The sequence below is a fragment of the Myotis lucifugus genome, unplaced genomic scaffold, assembly GCF_000147115.1.
Source record: "Myotis lucifugus unplaced genomic scaffold, Myoluc2.0 scaffold_14, whole genome shotgun sequence".
In the NCBI taxonomy this organism is placed as follows: domain Eukaryota; kingdom Metazoa; phylum Chordata; class Mammalia; order Chiroptera; family Vespertilionidae; genus Myotis; species Myotis lucifugus.
In genome coordinates, this window is record NW_005871062.1 from 5,838,934 (window position 1) to 5,856,899 (window position 17,966).

General features: G+C 40.4%; 1 protein-coding gene across 2 annotated transcripts in view; it reads right to left on the reverse strand.

Annotated features, from left to right (window-relative positions):
- Positions 1 to 11,127: 11,127 nt before the first annotated feature.
- TPRG1 (tumor protein p63 regulated 1) overlaps positions 11,128 to 17,966 on the reverse strand; it is a 136,823-nt gene continuing 129,984 nt past the window's right edge. For both annotated transcript variants that reach the window (XM_006084782.3, XM_023750562.1), the window contains one exon: positions 11,128 to 13,080. In XM_006084782.3, the coding sequence (XP_006084844.1) occupies positions 12,886 to 13,080 (195 nt within the window). In that variant the 3' untranslated portion in view covers positions 11,128 to 12,885. The remainder of the gene's footprint in view (positions 13,081 to 17,966) is intronic.

Consider the following 17,966-nt stretch of genomic DNA (forward strand, 5'->3'; position numbering starts at 1 on the left):
GGGACTATGAGGGGGCCATGCACTCCAATCTCACAGTCCTAAAATGGCTGCAACACCAGATTTATATAGGCAAAAATCACAAAGGTATTGATTACATCTCAGGGTTTGGAATGAGGAACCCGGTTTGCAAAACAGCAGTTTACAAAAGCAGAATTTGAGCATGTTAGTTAAATTATAGTTTTATGTCTCCGGATCACTGAATCAACAGAAACACATTGCCTGGAGCCATTGGTCTTGGGACCTCTGAGTTGACAAAAACACATTATCTTGAGGGATAGAGAGTTAGAATTATTGATGAGAGAGAAACATCGATCAGCTACCTCCTGCACGCCCCCTACTGGGGATGTGCACGCAACCAAGGTACATGCCCTTGACCAGAATCGAACCTGGGACCCTTGAGTCCACAGGCCGACGCTCTATCCACTGAGCCAAACCGGTTACAGCATGATTTGTAATACCTATAATTTTTTGTAGTTGATGGAGATGTAATTTGTCATTCAAAAATATTGGTTTGTGTGTCTAATTTTGTTCTTATAATGTAATATTAATTTTTCATAAAGAGATCCTCCATGTCATATAAGCGACATAAAAATTGGATCTGTCCCCTGACTAAGATACTTCTTTAATGATTTTATATTATTCATATGATTACTGAGAATGACAAAATATGTTCTGGGTGTGTTTGCTGAATCAAGAATCCATTCTTACTGTATAATCACTCCAGCACTATCTTTATTGAAATTTAGCAATTTGAAAGAGTGTTTAGTCTTTTGTTTTGTACACAGGAACTGTCCTCCAATGCCAATCCATTTGGGTCATCTCCATTGCTGGTAACAGAAGAAAAGCCTTATATAATGCTTTGCTATTACTCAACAGTGTTATGTTTGTATAGTGCCTATCCCCAAAGCAACCAAGCCTTTTAATCTCATTTGATTTTTCCAAATTTAGTTTATCTTGAAAATATGCACATTTGTGAAATATGTCTGGAGGACTGGTTATTCTAACCTATTTACAAAAGGAGAGAATTCAATCATATTGATGAATTATTAAAATTTGAACTACTCAATTGTATCTCTAATATCTTCTATACTTAGAGAATTGCTGCAAGGATTAAATAAGATAATATATATTAAACTATAGGCCCGGTGCAAGAAATTTGTGCACTTGGGGAGGAGGGTGTCCCTCAGCCCAGCCTGCACCCTCTCCAATCTGGGACCCCTTGGGGGATGTCTGACTGCTGGTTTAAGCCTGATCCCACAGGTTTGTGTGTCTAACTTTGTTTTTATAATGTAACTAGAGGCCCGGTGCACAAAAATTTGTGCACTCGGGGGGTCCCTCAGCCCGGCCTGTGCCCTCTCACAGTCTGGGACCCCTCGGGGGATGTCCACCTGCTGGCTTAGGCCTGCTCCCAGGGGAATCAGGCCTAAGCTGGCAGTCACACATCCCTCTGGCAGCCCAGGTGCCCTTGAGGGATGTCAACTTGCCAGCGGGGACCAGGCCTAAGCTGCAGTCGGACATCCTTAGTGCTGCTGAGGAGGCGGGAGAGGCTCCCGCCATCACCACGGTGCTAGCAGCCATCAGCCTGGCTTGTGGCTGAGCAGAGCTCCCCCTGTCGGAGTGCACTGACCACCAGGGTGCAGCTCCTGCATTGAGCGTCTGCACCCTGGTGGTCAGTGTGTGTCATAGTGACCAGTCATTCCCAGTCATTCTGCTGTTACAGTCAATTTTCATATTACCCTTTTATTATATGCCTGGTGCATGGGTGGGGGCTAGCTGGTTTGCCCTGAAGGGTGTCCCGGATCAGGTGGGGGTCCCGCTGGGGTGCCTGGCCAGCCTGGGTGAGGAGCTGAGGGCTGTTTGCAGGCTGGCTAAGCCCCCCCAGTAGGGACCCTCACCCCCATGAGGGTGTGGCCAGCCTGGGTGAGGGGCTGATGGCTGTTTTCAGGCTTGCCATGGCCCCTAGCCACCCAACCTCACCCCATGAGGGTGTGGGCCAAAGCAGGTATCTGGGATTTATTTGTCTTCTATAATTGAAACTTTGTTGCCTTCAGCAGAGGCTACCAGTGGAGGCTGCTTGGAAAGCAAGCTTGGCTTCCTCCATCACCGGGGCAACCAAGCCTTCTGCTTACTCCAGCTCCGTGGCTGCCGGCCGCCATCTTGGTTGGGTTAATTTGCATATAGTTGCTCTGATTGGCTGGTGGTCATGGCTTGGGGCATAGTGAAGTTACGGTCCATTTCCATGTTTCTCTTTTATTAGATTAGATATTAATTTACAGGGATCGGGCCTAAACCAACAGTTGGACATCCCTCTCAGAATCCGGGACTGCTGGCTCCCAACTGCTCACCTGCCTGCCTGTCCGATTGCCCCTAACTGCTTCTGCCTGCCAGCCTAATCATCCCCTAACCCAGTGGTTCTCAACCTTGGCTGCACATTAGAATCACCTGGGAATCGTTTTAAAATCCTGATTTCTGGGCCTCATTCTCCGGAATTCTGTTTCTTTATTACTAATGTTGTGGCCTAATCCAATAACAAAGAAACAGAATTTCTGGAGGATGAGGCCCAGAAATCAGGATTTTAAAACGATTCCCAGGTGATTCTAATGTGCAGCCAAGGTTGAGAACCACTGCCCTAACCACTCCCCTGCCAGTCTGATTGACACCTGACTGCTCCCCTGCTGGCCTGATCACCCCAACTGCCTACCCTGCCAACCTGGTCGCCCCTAACTGCCCTCCCTTGCTGGCCCAATCACCCCTAACTGCCCTCACCTGCCAGCCCAATCACCCCCAACTGCCCTCCCCTGCTGGCTCAATTGCCCCCAACTTCCTTCCCCTGCAGGCCTGGTCACCCCCAACTGCTCTCCCTTGCTGGCCCAATTGCCCACAGCTGCCCTCTCCTGCCGGCCATATTGTTACCACATGAGGACAGCCATCTTGTGCAAGGGTGTGATGGTCAATTTGCATATTACCTCTTTATTATATAGGATATCCTAACCTATACATTAGCATATGATTATTTGGTAAATGTTAGTTTAATGTTAGATGATTCTTTACCCATGGTAAACATTTGCCAACTTTGGTTCATGAAACACCCAGATGCCTGGAGGCATTTCTACAGTTCCTTGAAAGAAATGTGGTCGCAGTACACAAGCTTCAAATTTCTCTGCTCCAACATGAACCATGGATTGTAGACCTGAAGCATTAAACCCAACTTATAACATTTTTGCAAACTTCAGTGGTAAGGACACTATTGAGAACAAATTTGTGAGGTGATCGGTCATCAGTAAACCTCTCAGCTTACCTATTTCCCAGTTACACGACGTTGGTCAAGTCATTCTATATATTTCTATTTTGATTTCTTTATCTGCAAAACAAGAATAGTAATAACTTATGGGCTTATAAGAAAACAAAAGTAATAAAATGTTCGATAAGTTTGAAGATGTATAGATGATGAGTTATTATTTTGCACCAGTAATTTAAGAGGGAGAACTAAAACAAACCAGCAGGTAATTTGTCTCACATTCCTTCTTCTACAACCCCATCACTACTCTCCTCAGAGTTATTAAGTGAAAACAAGTGGGACACACTTAATTTGTACATATTTGCAACCTGGATAATATAGAAGTAAATACATATTTGACAAAAGATGAAAAATAAGAGTTGCTGGAGAAAAGCAAGGATATCTCATCAATATCTTTATTGATATTGAGCTAATACCCAAAGATGATTAAAAAATACAAGTGTAACCTTAGCTTGTTTGGTTCAGTGGATAAATCATTGGCCTGCAGACTGAAGGGTCCCAGGTTTGATTCCAGTTAAGGGCACTTGCTCAGATTGTGTGCTCGATCCCCAGTGGGGGGTGTGCAGGAGTCAGCCAATGAACAATTTCCTCTTATTATTGATGTTTCTATCTCTCGCCATTCTTATCTAAAATCAATAAAAATATATTTAAGAAAAATAGAAGTGTAAAATATTATTTAAAAACAAATATAATCAATAAAGTAGTGAAAATAATAAACACTTAAGGAGGAAAGGAAGTGGGAAGTACAGTGTATGTGAACTTAGTCTGGTTCTTTCATAAACATATGTCGGTAGGTGATATCTGATGATGATAAATCAATACAAACAAATGAAAATATATTTTTCAGAGTTATGAAGGTAACTACCAACAAAACCAGAAACAAAGACTCAAAATAACTTACCACTAAGTTGGAAATAGAAAGGAGTTGGGAAGCTGTTGGTGTCCACCACAAGCTCTTCTGTATCATTTGATTTTCTATACCATTTGCTAGAATATGGAAGCAAAAATAAACTACTAAATAAGGTGTGATCTTATTTACCTTTAGTGGCATCAAGATAACTTCAGATAAGATTGTTGCTACTAAGGATTTTATTTTTAACCATCTTTTTTATTCTATACCTCTATTGTCTAGTAAGATAGCCACTAGACATGTGGCTATATGGAATTACATTAGTTAAAACAAAATTAGATAAAAATTTCAGTTCCTAAGTCTCATCTGCCATATTTCATGGTTAATGGCTACTGTGTTGGGCAGCATAAAATTATGGAATTTCCCATTATTGCAAAAAGGCATGTACCCTCTAAGGAGTCTATACACAGTTGAGGTTTTACCAATCACTCATTATTGGGTGGCAACCTGGCCTTTATCTCTATATCAATGATGGTTGCCTCAGCTCATCACTTCTTTCTGACACACAGCTTCTGGCCGGAGCACCTACCAGGTCATCATGTTCTGATTATTCTAGGTGTGGCCTACACTTCTGCTAACTGAACTTCGTTCTAAAACTGACAAGCTTCTGACTGATGCTCTGGGCATCACTCAACTAGTCTTCTTTATTATTTTCTTTAACCCCAATAAAATGTCACTCCTCACTTTCTGTAACTATGGTACATTCTGAGTGTTGCTATGTGTTTTGATGTAACCACAACAAAGTCTGGGGAATAAAAAAGCGTTTGGTAAAATCAAAATGCTATTTCTTTCTAAAGTCAGGGAGAAGGCTTAACTTGGTTTGCCACTTTGTAAAACCAGACCACAAAAAGGCAGTGGTTTCACAGAAGCTTAAACATATGCTACAAAATGGGTTGAAATAAAAATGACTATGACATCAGGTTCATAAAATACATTATGGATCGATTGCCTAAAATGTGTAAAGATCTATGTTAGAGGAGAAATTGGAATACCTTCAAAAAGTTTATAGTCAATCAGGGGAGAAAATAGCTTAACAGCTATCTTTAATATCAGTCAAATTGTGGATCCAGTAGAATGACTGACTTAACATCTATTCCCATCTTGTTCTAGTAAGTCTTTGGTACTGCACCAATTAGAAAACTATTATAATTCTCAGATTTCTTTTTAGCTAGGGTCTGGATGTGTTTAAATTCTAACTTAATCCATGCCTTCTACCCATGAGTGCACAATCTTAGCCAAGTTTCAAGCCTCTTTGCACTTTGCTTTCCTTTGTTTCAATAGAGCTTGTGACAATGACATTAATGTATTCTTCAGAGGTATCTGAAGATTGATTCATTGATATAGTGAATGCAAAGACTGTACCACACTGTCTGGTACCTATAAACCCTCAAAAAAACTTTGCAGTTACTATTAAGAGAAAGAAATGGAATGCTCTTCCCATATCCTGCTTCAGAATAAAGAAGGAGGAAGGGGGCAGAATATGTCACATTCATTTTGCTCTTGTAGACCTAGCAGATGCAATGTGGCTCTAGAGCCTGTAGCTCCTCATACTTAGATTGTAGCTTAGGTGTGGTGTGATCCAGGTACCTGCTGTGGAGATAACAACTTCCTGATTGCCTAGCTTCCTATGTGTGGCAGAGATAACTAAACTTTTGGTGGGCCAATTTTGCAGTGCTGTCCAGGGAATCAGTTCTGGAGTCACAGCCTCAAGCTTGTGCTCCAGCCTTTCTAACAACATTGTAAGTACTTCATTCCAAATGTTAAACACTTTCTGTTTAAAATAGTGGAATGGTTTATATTATGTGAAGCTGAACCCAACCTGACAGAGACAGAATGGAAGAAGTGGCATCATGGCTCTGCCACTAGCGAGCTGTGGTGTCTTCATGAGGTATATGTGACAGTAACTGGGCCATATCACCACCCAGATCTGCTTTCTTATAAAATGAAAAGTAGTCTTGAAGCAGGACGTAGGAATGGCATTCCATTTATTCTCCCTTCTAGTAGGAATTTCTGTCACCAGTGTCTTTCAGGATAACCATGGAGTAGGTGCCCTCACTCTCCACATTCAGGTGATGCAGCACATCACACAGAATCATTTGAAAATGAAGTTCAAAATTGTTTCCTCAATCCATTGAGTGTAGGGAACGCTCCATGAAACCCCAGGTATGGGCAGCTTAGACTGTATTACTATGTGGTGGTCGATAGTCAAGTGCTCAGTCTCTACTAGAGCCCAGTAGCAATCAAAAAGAAAAAAAGAAATGTTATCTAACAGAATGGGATATATTTGCTTAAAATCCTAATGTCTACTCAGTGATTCACCTATAGCGGCTGGCCAAATGTTCCATGCAGGACCTCCATTTGCCACAGATACTCCAAGCACCATTGGGTCTGCTGGGTATATAGGATGGAGCCCAAATGATAAAGCAGCTTGCACAGTAGCCTGAAACTGCTCCTGATCCTTCTCTTGTTCTGTGTCTGACTCAAAATTAGCAATCTTTTGAATTATTTGATCAATGGGTTGAAATAGACTATGTTGCCTCCAAAATCTAAAGAACCTCATTAGGCATTGTGGCTCTTTCTTAGTAATATAAGAGCAGAAACTTTCCAGCTGCCTTAGAAGGTATATCTTGACATGTTCCAGTCCACTGATACACTAGAAAAGTCTCCAGTGTGACTTTTGGTGACACAAGCCCCAGAATTTTGGGGGATATATTTCCATGTTGGTGTCACACAATTGTTAGAATACCTTCTATTTCCTGTTTACGTGGTTAAATCAAAATGACATCATCAGTGAAATAGAACTGTGGATCAGAGAGTTGGTCCAATTCCCTGTTGACTAGAATATGACATAGGTTTGGAAGGTTGATATAACTCTGAGTATACTACTGGTGCCAACAGATAAAAGCAGTAGAATTAGTTGCTGTAGAAAGTAAGGGATTCTCTGATCTTGGAATGTTTTTGCATAAGCTGAGTCTGCCTTGGTTGTGTTTTGGTGGAGTAGATTCCTGCAATAGGTAGGAGGCTAACCTAGATGTCCTTTAAGGTCCCTTCTAATCTCAATTTAAATGAAACCATGACGAGTGAGCAAAGAATGTTAAAGGAAAGAAAAGGAATTTCTGTGACGCATGCAGTAAGCATTAGATATGAGCAAGAAGGTGGTGAGTTAGAGAACTTGACCCCAATATATGTTCCATACATAGTGTAGCATTAGGATCTCTCATATATATCTAAACACATAAGAGTTAATTAAACTGGACCTATTATGTTCTCACCTCAAATTAACTCAGCAGCTATGATACACTGATTCTGATGTGCTTTTCCCTGGAAATGGAGATATTTGGAAAGAGCAGTGGACCAGAAATAGGAAATTGGGGGTTTTATAATATAATCCCAGTATTGCCAGGTATTCACCATCTGCTCTTTGAACAGTTTATTGCAAATTCTATTTGGCTTCACTAAAAAGGAGACTTGCAAGATTTTTACTAATAACATTTTATAATTGAGTATAAAATAGTTCATCAGGTAAAAGATCTAGACTCAGGAGCAACCTCATGTATTTGCCTCTCAGATTTCACAATGGTTGCAGCCCTAAAATGAAATATAATTCACTTATTTTTTTTTTTGGTCTTGGGGTTTGATACTAAAGCAAGGGTTTAGCGAAGGATATCATAATTCCTCTTTGTGGTGACAGAATTGTACTAAGGGGCTGCTGCTACAATTGAGTGGAATAAGATAAGTATTGATCAAGTCTCGGACACTCCTCAGGCCACAAATGGAGTTATTCCTGAACCTCTGAAGAACTGGTATCTCCAAGGAAATCAGGAGACCTGGCCCCCTACCTGCCTTAGGAGCACGTTGTGGGAGGTGCAGACCAAAGTTGAATTTACACATGAGTGACTAAAGTTTCCTGCCACTAAGCATAAGAAGTCACTCAAGAGCAGCGTCCCTAAACCACAGCTACAGGATGTGGGCACAAGCCCTTGTATAATTGTTGGCCAAGAGCCAATAAGTATTCATCCCTGTGCAAATACTGGGGCTTTTTTCTGGTTGTTGCTGTTAACCTTTGAAAACCACAGGCATTAGCCTCTCTCTTTCTTCCCCTTGGCACAGTCACCTTCTTTTCTTCAACTTGGTCTCTTATGTGCAAAGAATTTCTGAGGAGCTTTTAAAGCAAAATTTAATACTTTTGTCCTCCCCTCTCCTGCCCCACAACATACCAGGCAGAGGTAAACCCTACTTAAAAAAATATCTGCTGGCTGTGTTGGCTTCCGCAGTTTTGTTTGGGCTTTTTGATCAGAGAGGAAATCAGAGAGCTCTATGAGTGACCTTAGCCTTCAAGAAAATTCAGGTAATTTCTGGAAGTTCCCTCTACACAACAGTGATCCATTTTTTCCTCTCACCTCTGAATTAACCCAGCAACTAAGATACACTGATTTAGATGGCATGCCTTTCTCTGGGAATGGAGATATATGGAAAGGGCAGTAGATCAGGAAGAGGAAACTGGAAGCTTTACACTCTAATCCCAGTATTGCCAAAAACTCACCATATTCTTATTGAGCAATTTCTTCCCAATTTCTAGGCCTTTGCTCTGTGAAATAAAAGCTTTGGATTAGATGGTTCCTATGCTCCTTCAGCTCCACAGCCCTGAGCATTGGATTCCTTAGTAAGGTTTCAGTAAAGGCAATGAGAATGGGCCTCGAGGTAAAAGATCCCAAACTCATACATTGTCCCTTTTTTCTACTTTTGAGGCTGGCCAAATGTGGGAGGTAAGGGATAGTGATTCTTGACCATCCACTTTGTTGTAAATAGCATAGCATCAGTCAGCCCTGACTCTGTGCCCAATGTCCCACATCCTGATGTGGAAATCCAAGCTGAGCCTACTCCAGCATAAGAATATGATGCACACTGCGGCAGCCAACCAGCCCAATAGGGGCCCTGATCGGCCCCTCCCAACCTCCTGCGGTCCCTCCCCCTGGTCAGCCTGGCCCCCAATTGGCCCCCCCAACCCTGATTGGGGGCAGGGTCAGCTGGTCAACCTCCCACATCCCCTCCTGTCTGCCGACCCAGCCCTGATCAGCCCCAATCGGGGCAGGTGACCGGATCCCAACTGTGCACAAATTCATGCACCAGGCCTCTAATTTTTAAATAAAAGAGATGGCAGATGGACATTACAGGATCTAAGTAAACAGAAAGAGAAATTTCTAACCATCATAACTGGCCAAAATGTATTAGAGGACTGTGAGTAAGCTGTTAATAGAGATGGTCAAGAGATTTCTGAAAGGAGACTTCCTGGGATTTTCTAGTGGGAATTCCTGAATGGGATAAAGATCAGATAAAGAAGGTGGCCAACTATGACATTTGAATGATCATATGCTTCATATTAAATGACTTTTGTATCTAAACCTATTCCCAATCAAACCTATGATGTCCCTTTTGGAAACTTCATTGGTATAGTCCTGATGATAGTCTGAAGGAAAAGCCCAGGTGTCCATTAGGTCCTATGATTTGGGATGTTTGCTGAGGAGCCCAAGTGAGAACATCAAGTGTCACCAGACTAAAAGATGGCCAGTGGGTCTACCGTGACCAAGAAATCATTCTAAGGGAGAATTGAATTTAATGTTTTTGGATGTTACCCTACTTTCTGCTGCAAAAGTCACATCATTCTGCAGACAAGTACTCAATGCCTTTTCTTTAATGAAATAACTCACCTCATTCCATTAAGTCCTCATAAGACCTTTATGAAAAAAGCAGAGTTATTATTGCCTCCACTTTGCAGATGAGAAAATTAAACCTTAGGAAAATTAAAGTACTTTTCTAAGGTCTCACCTGACTGATTTAACTCTCTTCAAACAAAAAGGAGTTTAATTATCTAATCAATAGCAACAATGATCTGGAGGATGATAAAAAGCATAGGTTAAAGGATTACATCAATTGTCTCTTCAGCAATCCCTTTCACAATATTCACTTGATCTCTCTCTACTTAAACACATCAAGCGATAGGGGTCTCACTCTTTCTAGGAGCAACCCATTCTATTTTTGGACATTTCTAACTTTAAGAAGTTTATTCTTGTTTTACATTACTATCCAAATTCCTGTATTCTCTCATCCTCTGATCATAATCCTGCTTTCTAGGTCACATTTATTATTTTATAGCATATCTCTCAAGAGAGTCTTTGTGAAATGTGAAGACAGTTCTCCTGTTGTCATCTCTGAGTTCTGCATACTGAACAGCTTCAGTGAGATTAAATGCATATTCTATTGTTACAGACTGGATCTCAAGGCTCAGAGACATCTACCTCCTCTCATGTTTTCTGATTTAATTCCATTGACGAAGTTACAATGCGTCCTTTAGAAGGTCATTTGGGAACAGTCCAGCTTAGGTTACAAAGAGGACAACTATGCAGAGAGAAGTCAATTGTCAGGCTGATCCTTAAATGGTAACTGAAGAGAAAGGGCTGGACATTTCAGATGCTTCTGCCAACAAATGCCACTATCTTGAGGCAAATGGGGATTTTCAGACAACAGTGTCATAATAATTTGCCAATTATGAGGACTTCAGAACCACTGCCAAAATAATCCAACGACTTTTCTTTCCACTACTGTTGACAGGACAGCTAAAAATTTCAACATTTCCTTTTACAGTCTGAATAGAAGTCCCCTACCTTGGGGATTGTAACAATATTTGCTATCATGAGGGGGATGTGGGTGCTGGGAAGGGGGAGAAGAGGGAGGGAAATACTAATGGAAGTAAACAAAGATAAAATGAAATGAGGTTTATTCAAGGCTTGGGTTCTGAATACCTCCATTAAATTGATGTTTGTGAATGTATCGGAGGACAAATCTTAGGAATCGAGGAAGTAAATTTTTCAAAGACTTAAAAAATAGATACCACATAAGCAAAACACACACACACACAAAATATGCCTGAATTTTTTTTATTTGAATTCCTACCAAGGTTTCTCAACTTTGAGTCTTGGGACAGGTAAAAAGCTGATTATAATAATGTACCTGGTGTTCAACATTCAAAATGAATTAAAAATAAGGTAAAATTGGAATTTTGAAAAATACAAGAAACTCGAAGAATTGAGAAAAGATGAGATCATCTCTCAAGTTGTTCAAAATGAGACATAAGTCAAGAAAATACGAAGAGGAAATAAAATGAAAAAGAACAATGGGAACAAAATGAGTTAGGATGACCTCAAAAACCTTTGGGATCCATAAACATTCCACAGGGACCTCCCTCTGAGACCCCAAAAGAAGGAGACTAGTGGCATCACCACTTCTATTTTAATCATTGTAGCCCTACTTCTATCTGTTTTACATATTGGACACCCATTAGAACAAAAGGGCCTGCTATTAAAAAAAATGTTTGAACAAAAAATTACAAACAGAAATGAGCCATTAAAAATTCTTGAGCAGAGACTGATATGACCAAATTGTGCTTTATGAATCTGGCAACCAAGAGCAGATTGGATCAGAAGCCAGCCTTGAATTGAGGATCCCAATTAAAAGGCTATGACCTGTAAAAAAACAAAACAAAAAACAGACTATGGCCATTCTCCAAGTGAGCAGTGTTTAAAAATGTAAAAATGTTGATCTAATGATATACCTGTGGGGATGGAAAGGAGAAGTATATGTACAATTTTTAAAGAAGAATGAACAGTCTGACATCTGGGAATTGGGGTAGAATGCTAAGTCACATACAGATGTGGTACTTTTATGGCCTGAATGTTTGTGTCTCCCATCCCCCACCCCAAATTTCATATGTTGAAATCTTAAAGCCCTATGGTGGGGCCAGTAGGCAGTGATTAGGTCATGAGGGCAGATATTAATGCCCTTATAAAAGCGGCACAAGAGGACACCTTTGCCCCTTTGCCATATATAATGAAGTCTGCAACCTCAGGAGAGTCCCTCAGCTGACCATGCTGGCATCTTAATCTCAGACTTCCAGCCTCCAGAACTGTGACAAATAAATTTCAGTTGTTTATAAGCCATCCAATTTGTGGTATTTTGTTATAGTGGCCCAAACTGACTAAGACAGATACTATTTGGAATGTATTTGGCAAGGAGTTTAAAGAAATCAAAACTCATGGATTTCAAGAATAATGATTGGGTCCCTGAAAATGCCACAGAGAAATCCAGGCATTTGAAGATGTTGAATGTGAGAGGCCATTGGAACAGTGATAGAGATGATCAGCAGACACAAATGCAAAACTGAATCTTGAAGAAATATCAGGGATGAAAATGTGGATTTGGAAGTCACTCTCATAAGAAGGGTAGTTAATATAATACAGAGTACCCAATGAGAGAGAAGATCAGGATCAGAGGGCTAAAGATCAAGGCCTATAAAATGCCTTCATTTAAAGGAGAGAGGAACAAGAACCCAGAGCGTCTTCCCTGAGTTTATGATCAGGTATTCACTTGATAACATTATTTAATGGGTTTAGGAGAATTTATTTTCTCGTTTTAGGAAACTTGATTATCCTCACATAAGATCTGAAGGGCACCTCTATCAGTATAATCAAGATTTTAGATTTTCTAAGATACTAAATATTTAAAATCATGTAATACTATTTAAAAGTAGTTAATTATTTCAGTCCAAAAATATGGTGGGCTGAACCAGAATCTTCAATAATGATATATCTATGAATGATGTACTTATACATCAAAAAGACTCTCAAAAACCAATACTCCCACGGGCAAGGGAATAGCCAAGTTTGTTGCGGTTTCCAATGAATGACATCAGTCCCATGTAGGTCTCAATCAAAATGGGTTCAGTTAACACCATCAGTTCTTTTCCTCCTCCAGATCCACTTGAACTCTTGAGGGCATTCTGGATAGCTGGAACAAGCTTAGATATGAACCCAGACAGCTGAAGAGGAAAAGAAGGCACAGAGTTAGTGAATGCAGATTAGGTCCAGATGAACCCCTGCCCCAAACAGTTCTTACAAAAGTTGACCACTCTTGGGAGCTACAGTGATTCTTACTTTTTAAACAAGAATCATTTCTTAGAATTGTTAATGTTGCTTCTGTTAGTCTTTTAGTAAATTAATCACTAATTTATCACTAAGTAATTAATCACTTAACAAGTTATGTACATAAAAACATCTGCCTTATCTTGTTTATTTTTATTATTCACTAGAGGCTTGGTGCACAAATTCATGCACAGGGTCTGGCTGGCCCTGCCCAATCAGGGCCAATTTGGCTGGGCTGGTCAGAGGGAGGGGCTGTGGGCAGTTGACAGGCTGGCCCTGTCCCCTGGTCGAACTCCCGGTTCAACTCCCAGTTCAACTCCCAGTTGAGGGGACAACTTGTATGTTAGCCTTTTATTATATAGGATAATTTGTGCAACATTAAGAAGTCAGTTTAACCCATATTTTCTGATAGTCTATTATGAATCAGATACCTGTTGGGTGCTTCTAAAAATTTAAAAACAAAGAAGATATAGTCTCTGCCCTTAAACAAGTGATACAATAATAATCTAAAAAATGAGTTTGGAGGTCACTTCAGCAGTCCAGGCAAGAGATGATGGTGGCTTGGACCAGATAACAGTTAAGAACATGAGAACTGGTTGAATTGTGGATATTCTTCAAAGTAGAGCCATAGTACTTGCTGATATCATTGAATATAGGAGGTGAAGAGAGAATAGAGGAATCAAAGAGGACATATAGCATTTTGGTCTATCAATTGAGTAGGTAGTACTATCATTACTGAGTTGGAGAAGCCTGCAGGAGTAGGGGTTGGAGGTGGAGAGTGCTCAAGGATTCTGTTTTAGATGTGCTTTTGAAGTGTTTAACCAGTAAACCCTTTAGAGATTTACAATAGCCAGCTGGATACTTGAGCCTAAAGCATGAAGAAATATGCAGATGAAAAGTCCATGTCTATAGTTAAAAATTTCATAACAATGATTATAGATCCAGAAGTCAAGAACAATATCCATAAGTGAAGTTAGTAGCCTAAACAAGATAGGATAAAGGGTAGGGTTTAGAAATAGACAAAGTCAATGAACTTTTGTTGGAAAATATGCTCAGCACTGGGGACAATGCAAAGGAGTCTAATAGGTAAACTGAGGGCCCAAGAGTTCTAGAGATTTATCAAATGCCAAATAGTTAGAAAGCAGCTGAGAAAGGTTTTGGAATCAGGTCACCTAACTTAAGTCCTAAAGCCCTCTCTCCTATAAAACACTGTTATTAATAGCAATAAAATTCTAATGTTTAGGCAAGAATTTATGTTCCTTATTTTCTAAAGGTAGAGAGAAAAATATCAGACTAAATAATTTTCAAACCACACTCCTTAGAACACTGGATTCCCTTACTGAGTGGTGACAATATAGTTTATCATAAAACCAGGATTATTTTGAGAAAAAAGGAAGTTCTCTTATTAATAATGTTGGGACAGAAATTCCTGAGGGTTTGGGGAGAGAGTGTGGAAGAAAAGAAGCCAAGCAGGTAACCTGCTTAAATTCCTACAATAGAATCAATTAGACCTGCTCTGTTTTTATTAGTTTTATATATTTGGGGTCTAAATAAGATTTTATTTTAAAATGATTTTTGCCTTTTAAAAAAATAGAGTACTAATCTTGCCTAGGAACCTCTAGCTCTGGCTATTCCATCCACAACATCTATAGTACCCACATTTCTATTCATCATAAAAACCAAGCTTAAATGCTATCTTGCCCACAATGCTTTCCCACATACTCATGGCAAAAGTTATTTTTTATTCTATTATATTTTACTTATACCTCCACTCAAATATTTCATCCAATTTGCTAAGAACTAGAATAACAAGCATGTATGTCTGTCTATACAACTAAACCAAGGTTTCTCTACCTTGAGACCATTGCTATTTAGGGCCAGGTAACTCTTTGCTTAAGGTGAGGATACTCTATTTTATAAAGTTAAAAAGAATCCTTAGCCTCCACTCACTAGATCCCAATGGCACCCCACGCCAGGTATGACAACCAAAATTGTCTCCACACATTGTCCAAATTCCCCTGGGGGCAAAATCATCCCCTGTTGAGAACCACTAACCTAAAGAAAGTATAGCATGATGCAATGTGAGTATTGAAATCAAATAGATCTGGTCTTAAGTTATAAATATGGCAATCACTAGCAGTGTTAATTTTTATAGACCCTCTCTGAAATTTTTAGTATCTTTTCTATAAAATAAGGCTACTAATAGGATCAAACTCATAATTTGTAAGGATTAAACTAACTGAAATAAAGGGTTTGTATATAAGCTCTTTGTGGGTGTACACATGTGCTCATGCATTTCAGGAAGGGTTGGGGAAGTAAAATGTGATGAGGCTAAAATTTGGAATCATATTGGAAAGGGCCATAAAGGAAGTCTACAGCTAATAACCAATAAACATTGTCAAACCATTGTCATCATCATCATTATCATCATCATCAAATTATGATTTCTTAAATACCAAAGTACAATCCACCTCAACATTTCCATTGCCAGTACCCTCTGGATAGTCAATATGCCTTTTTATACATTAAGAAATGTTTGTCAAATGAGATTACTAAGTGCCTCCCCAGTCCTCATCATAAGCTTCATTGCATGAGAATCCTTTGTGGCCTCAGAATCTAAGCGCTGTAAAGAAAAAGATGACACTATTTTATACTCAGTGAACTTGACAAAGAGCCAGATGCACTTTATTTGTAGTCATTTCTATGAACCCTCTAAAAGGAGGAGGGGCCTGGAAAACAGAACAAGCAGTACATTGAAGGGGAGGCAGATAAAAGGCCAAGTCCCCAAGCTGCCTTTTGAGTGTTTCAAGCCCCCGAACTCAATCTGTGTGACAAAAACACAGTGTCATCTGATATGAAAGCCACCAGCCACATACTTTCCTCTAAAAGCTTTTATACACCCACCCCTGCCTCCTTCTTTTATTCCAGTCTCAAAAACATGGGGTCAAATTTTAACAACTCCGATTACATAGGGGCTATGTGTTGGTAGGATAAGGTATAGCAGTGTGTGTGTGTGTGTGTGTATGTGTGTGTGTGTTGGGTGGGGAGTGTTGAATGTTTTTGACTTTACAACTATTATTTACCAGCTTACCAGCTGAGTGACTGGGCACCTGGTTCGCTTCAGGTGCTGTCTGCCAGCAGTCCACTGCCCAGAGTCTCAGTTTTCCTTATTACAACCATCCTTTGCTTCCTGTTTACACTGGGTAAAGAGACATGGTTTCATGCCTGCACTCCCACATTCCTCAGCTGAGCAGGTTTTCCAAGCCTGCAGGCTATAAGTTTCAGTCTCCCTATGTAGAAAGTGAAGCATGCTGGGATACAGAGTAAGTCCATCCAATACCCAACACTGGAAACCACTTGGGAAGTTACACAGCTGGACAAAATGTCTATATCTTTCTTGCACATTTTACTTGGACCTATTGTTATGGAGACACTGTGACTAGAGTATGCCCAGGTATGTAGAGAGAAAAGGAGGATGAGGCAGAAGTTCCTTTCCTAAAAAAGTGAGGTCTGTACACATTCTAATTTGCATACTCATCCTATTTCATTCCTTCAACCTTCCCATCAACACACACCCACTTTAAACTCGAGCTAAAACAAACTACTCTTTATCCAAGAACATTTCATATACCTTTCTAATTTTCAGCTTCTAACCATGTTTCTTTTACTTAAAATGTCTTCCCCACCTTCTTTGATGCTTAAATCACTCACCTTGAGATGTATATCAAATATTATGTCACCTGTTAACTTTTGGATTTACCTGTTCCCTCTTCTGAACTCCTATAAAACCTTGGGAATTTCTCTATAAACAGTCTTAGCACATTCAGTTATAATTTGTTAATTCCTTTTTTTTTAACCTTCTTTCTTTCTACTATAAGTATCTGGAGGGCAAAATTTGTTTTGTTCTTATTGGGGCTAAGGATAAAAGTCACATTTAATTGCTAAAATATTGATTCACTTTCATAATTTCCTTACAATGAAAGGTCAAGATGTCAGAAAAAGAATAAAAAGAAAATGCAATCACTTTAATTTGGCTGTAAAGCTTCCCTGATCCATTCACTATTATTCACCAGCACTGGGCTCTCACTAGTCACTCAGAGCAAGACTCTCCACACACTACAAAAACCCAGCCAGGCAATAGTTACAAGAGGGGAGATAAAACTACAAGTTACAAATGTTAAGTTAATCAAACAATGGAGTATAGTTTAGCCTGGTCATAATGTATAATGTTTTATATTATATTATATTATATTATATTATATTATATTATATTATATTATATTATATTATATTATACTAGAGGCCCGGTGCACAAAAATTTATGCACTCAGGGGGGAAGGGGGGGGGGGTCCCTCAGCCCAGCCTGTGCCCTCTCACAGTCTGGGACCCCTCGGGAGATAACAACCTGCTGGCTTAGGCCTGCTCCTGGGAGACAGAGGGCAGACCCAATCCCTAGATGCAGCCCCTGGTCGGGCTCAGAGCAGGGCTGATTGGGGAGTTGGGGCGCCGCCCCCTGTCATGCACAGAGCAGGGCGGATCGGGAGGTTGCAATGCCACCCCTAGTCATGCTCAGGGTAGGGTCGATTGGGGGGTTGGGGCACCGCCTTCTGTCACACTCAAGGCAGGGTTGATGGGGAGGTTGCGGCGCCACCCCCTGTCACGCACAGAGCAGGGCCCATCAGGGGGGTTGGGGCTCCATACCCTGTCACACACAGAGAAGGGTGGATCAGGGGGTTGGGCACCGCCCTCTATCACCCACAGAGCAGGGCCCATCAGGGGGTTG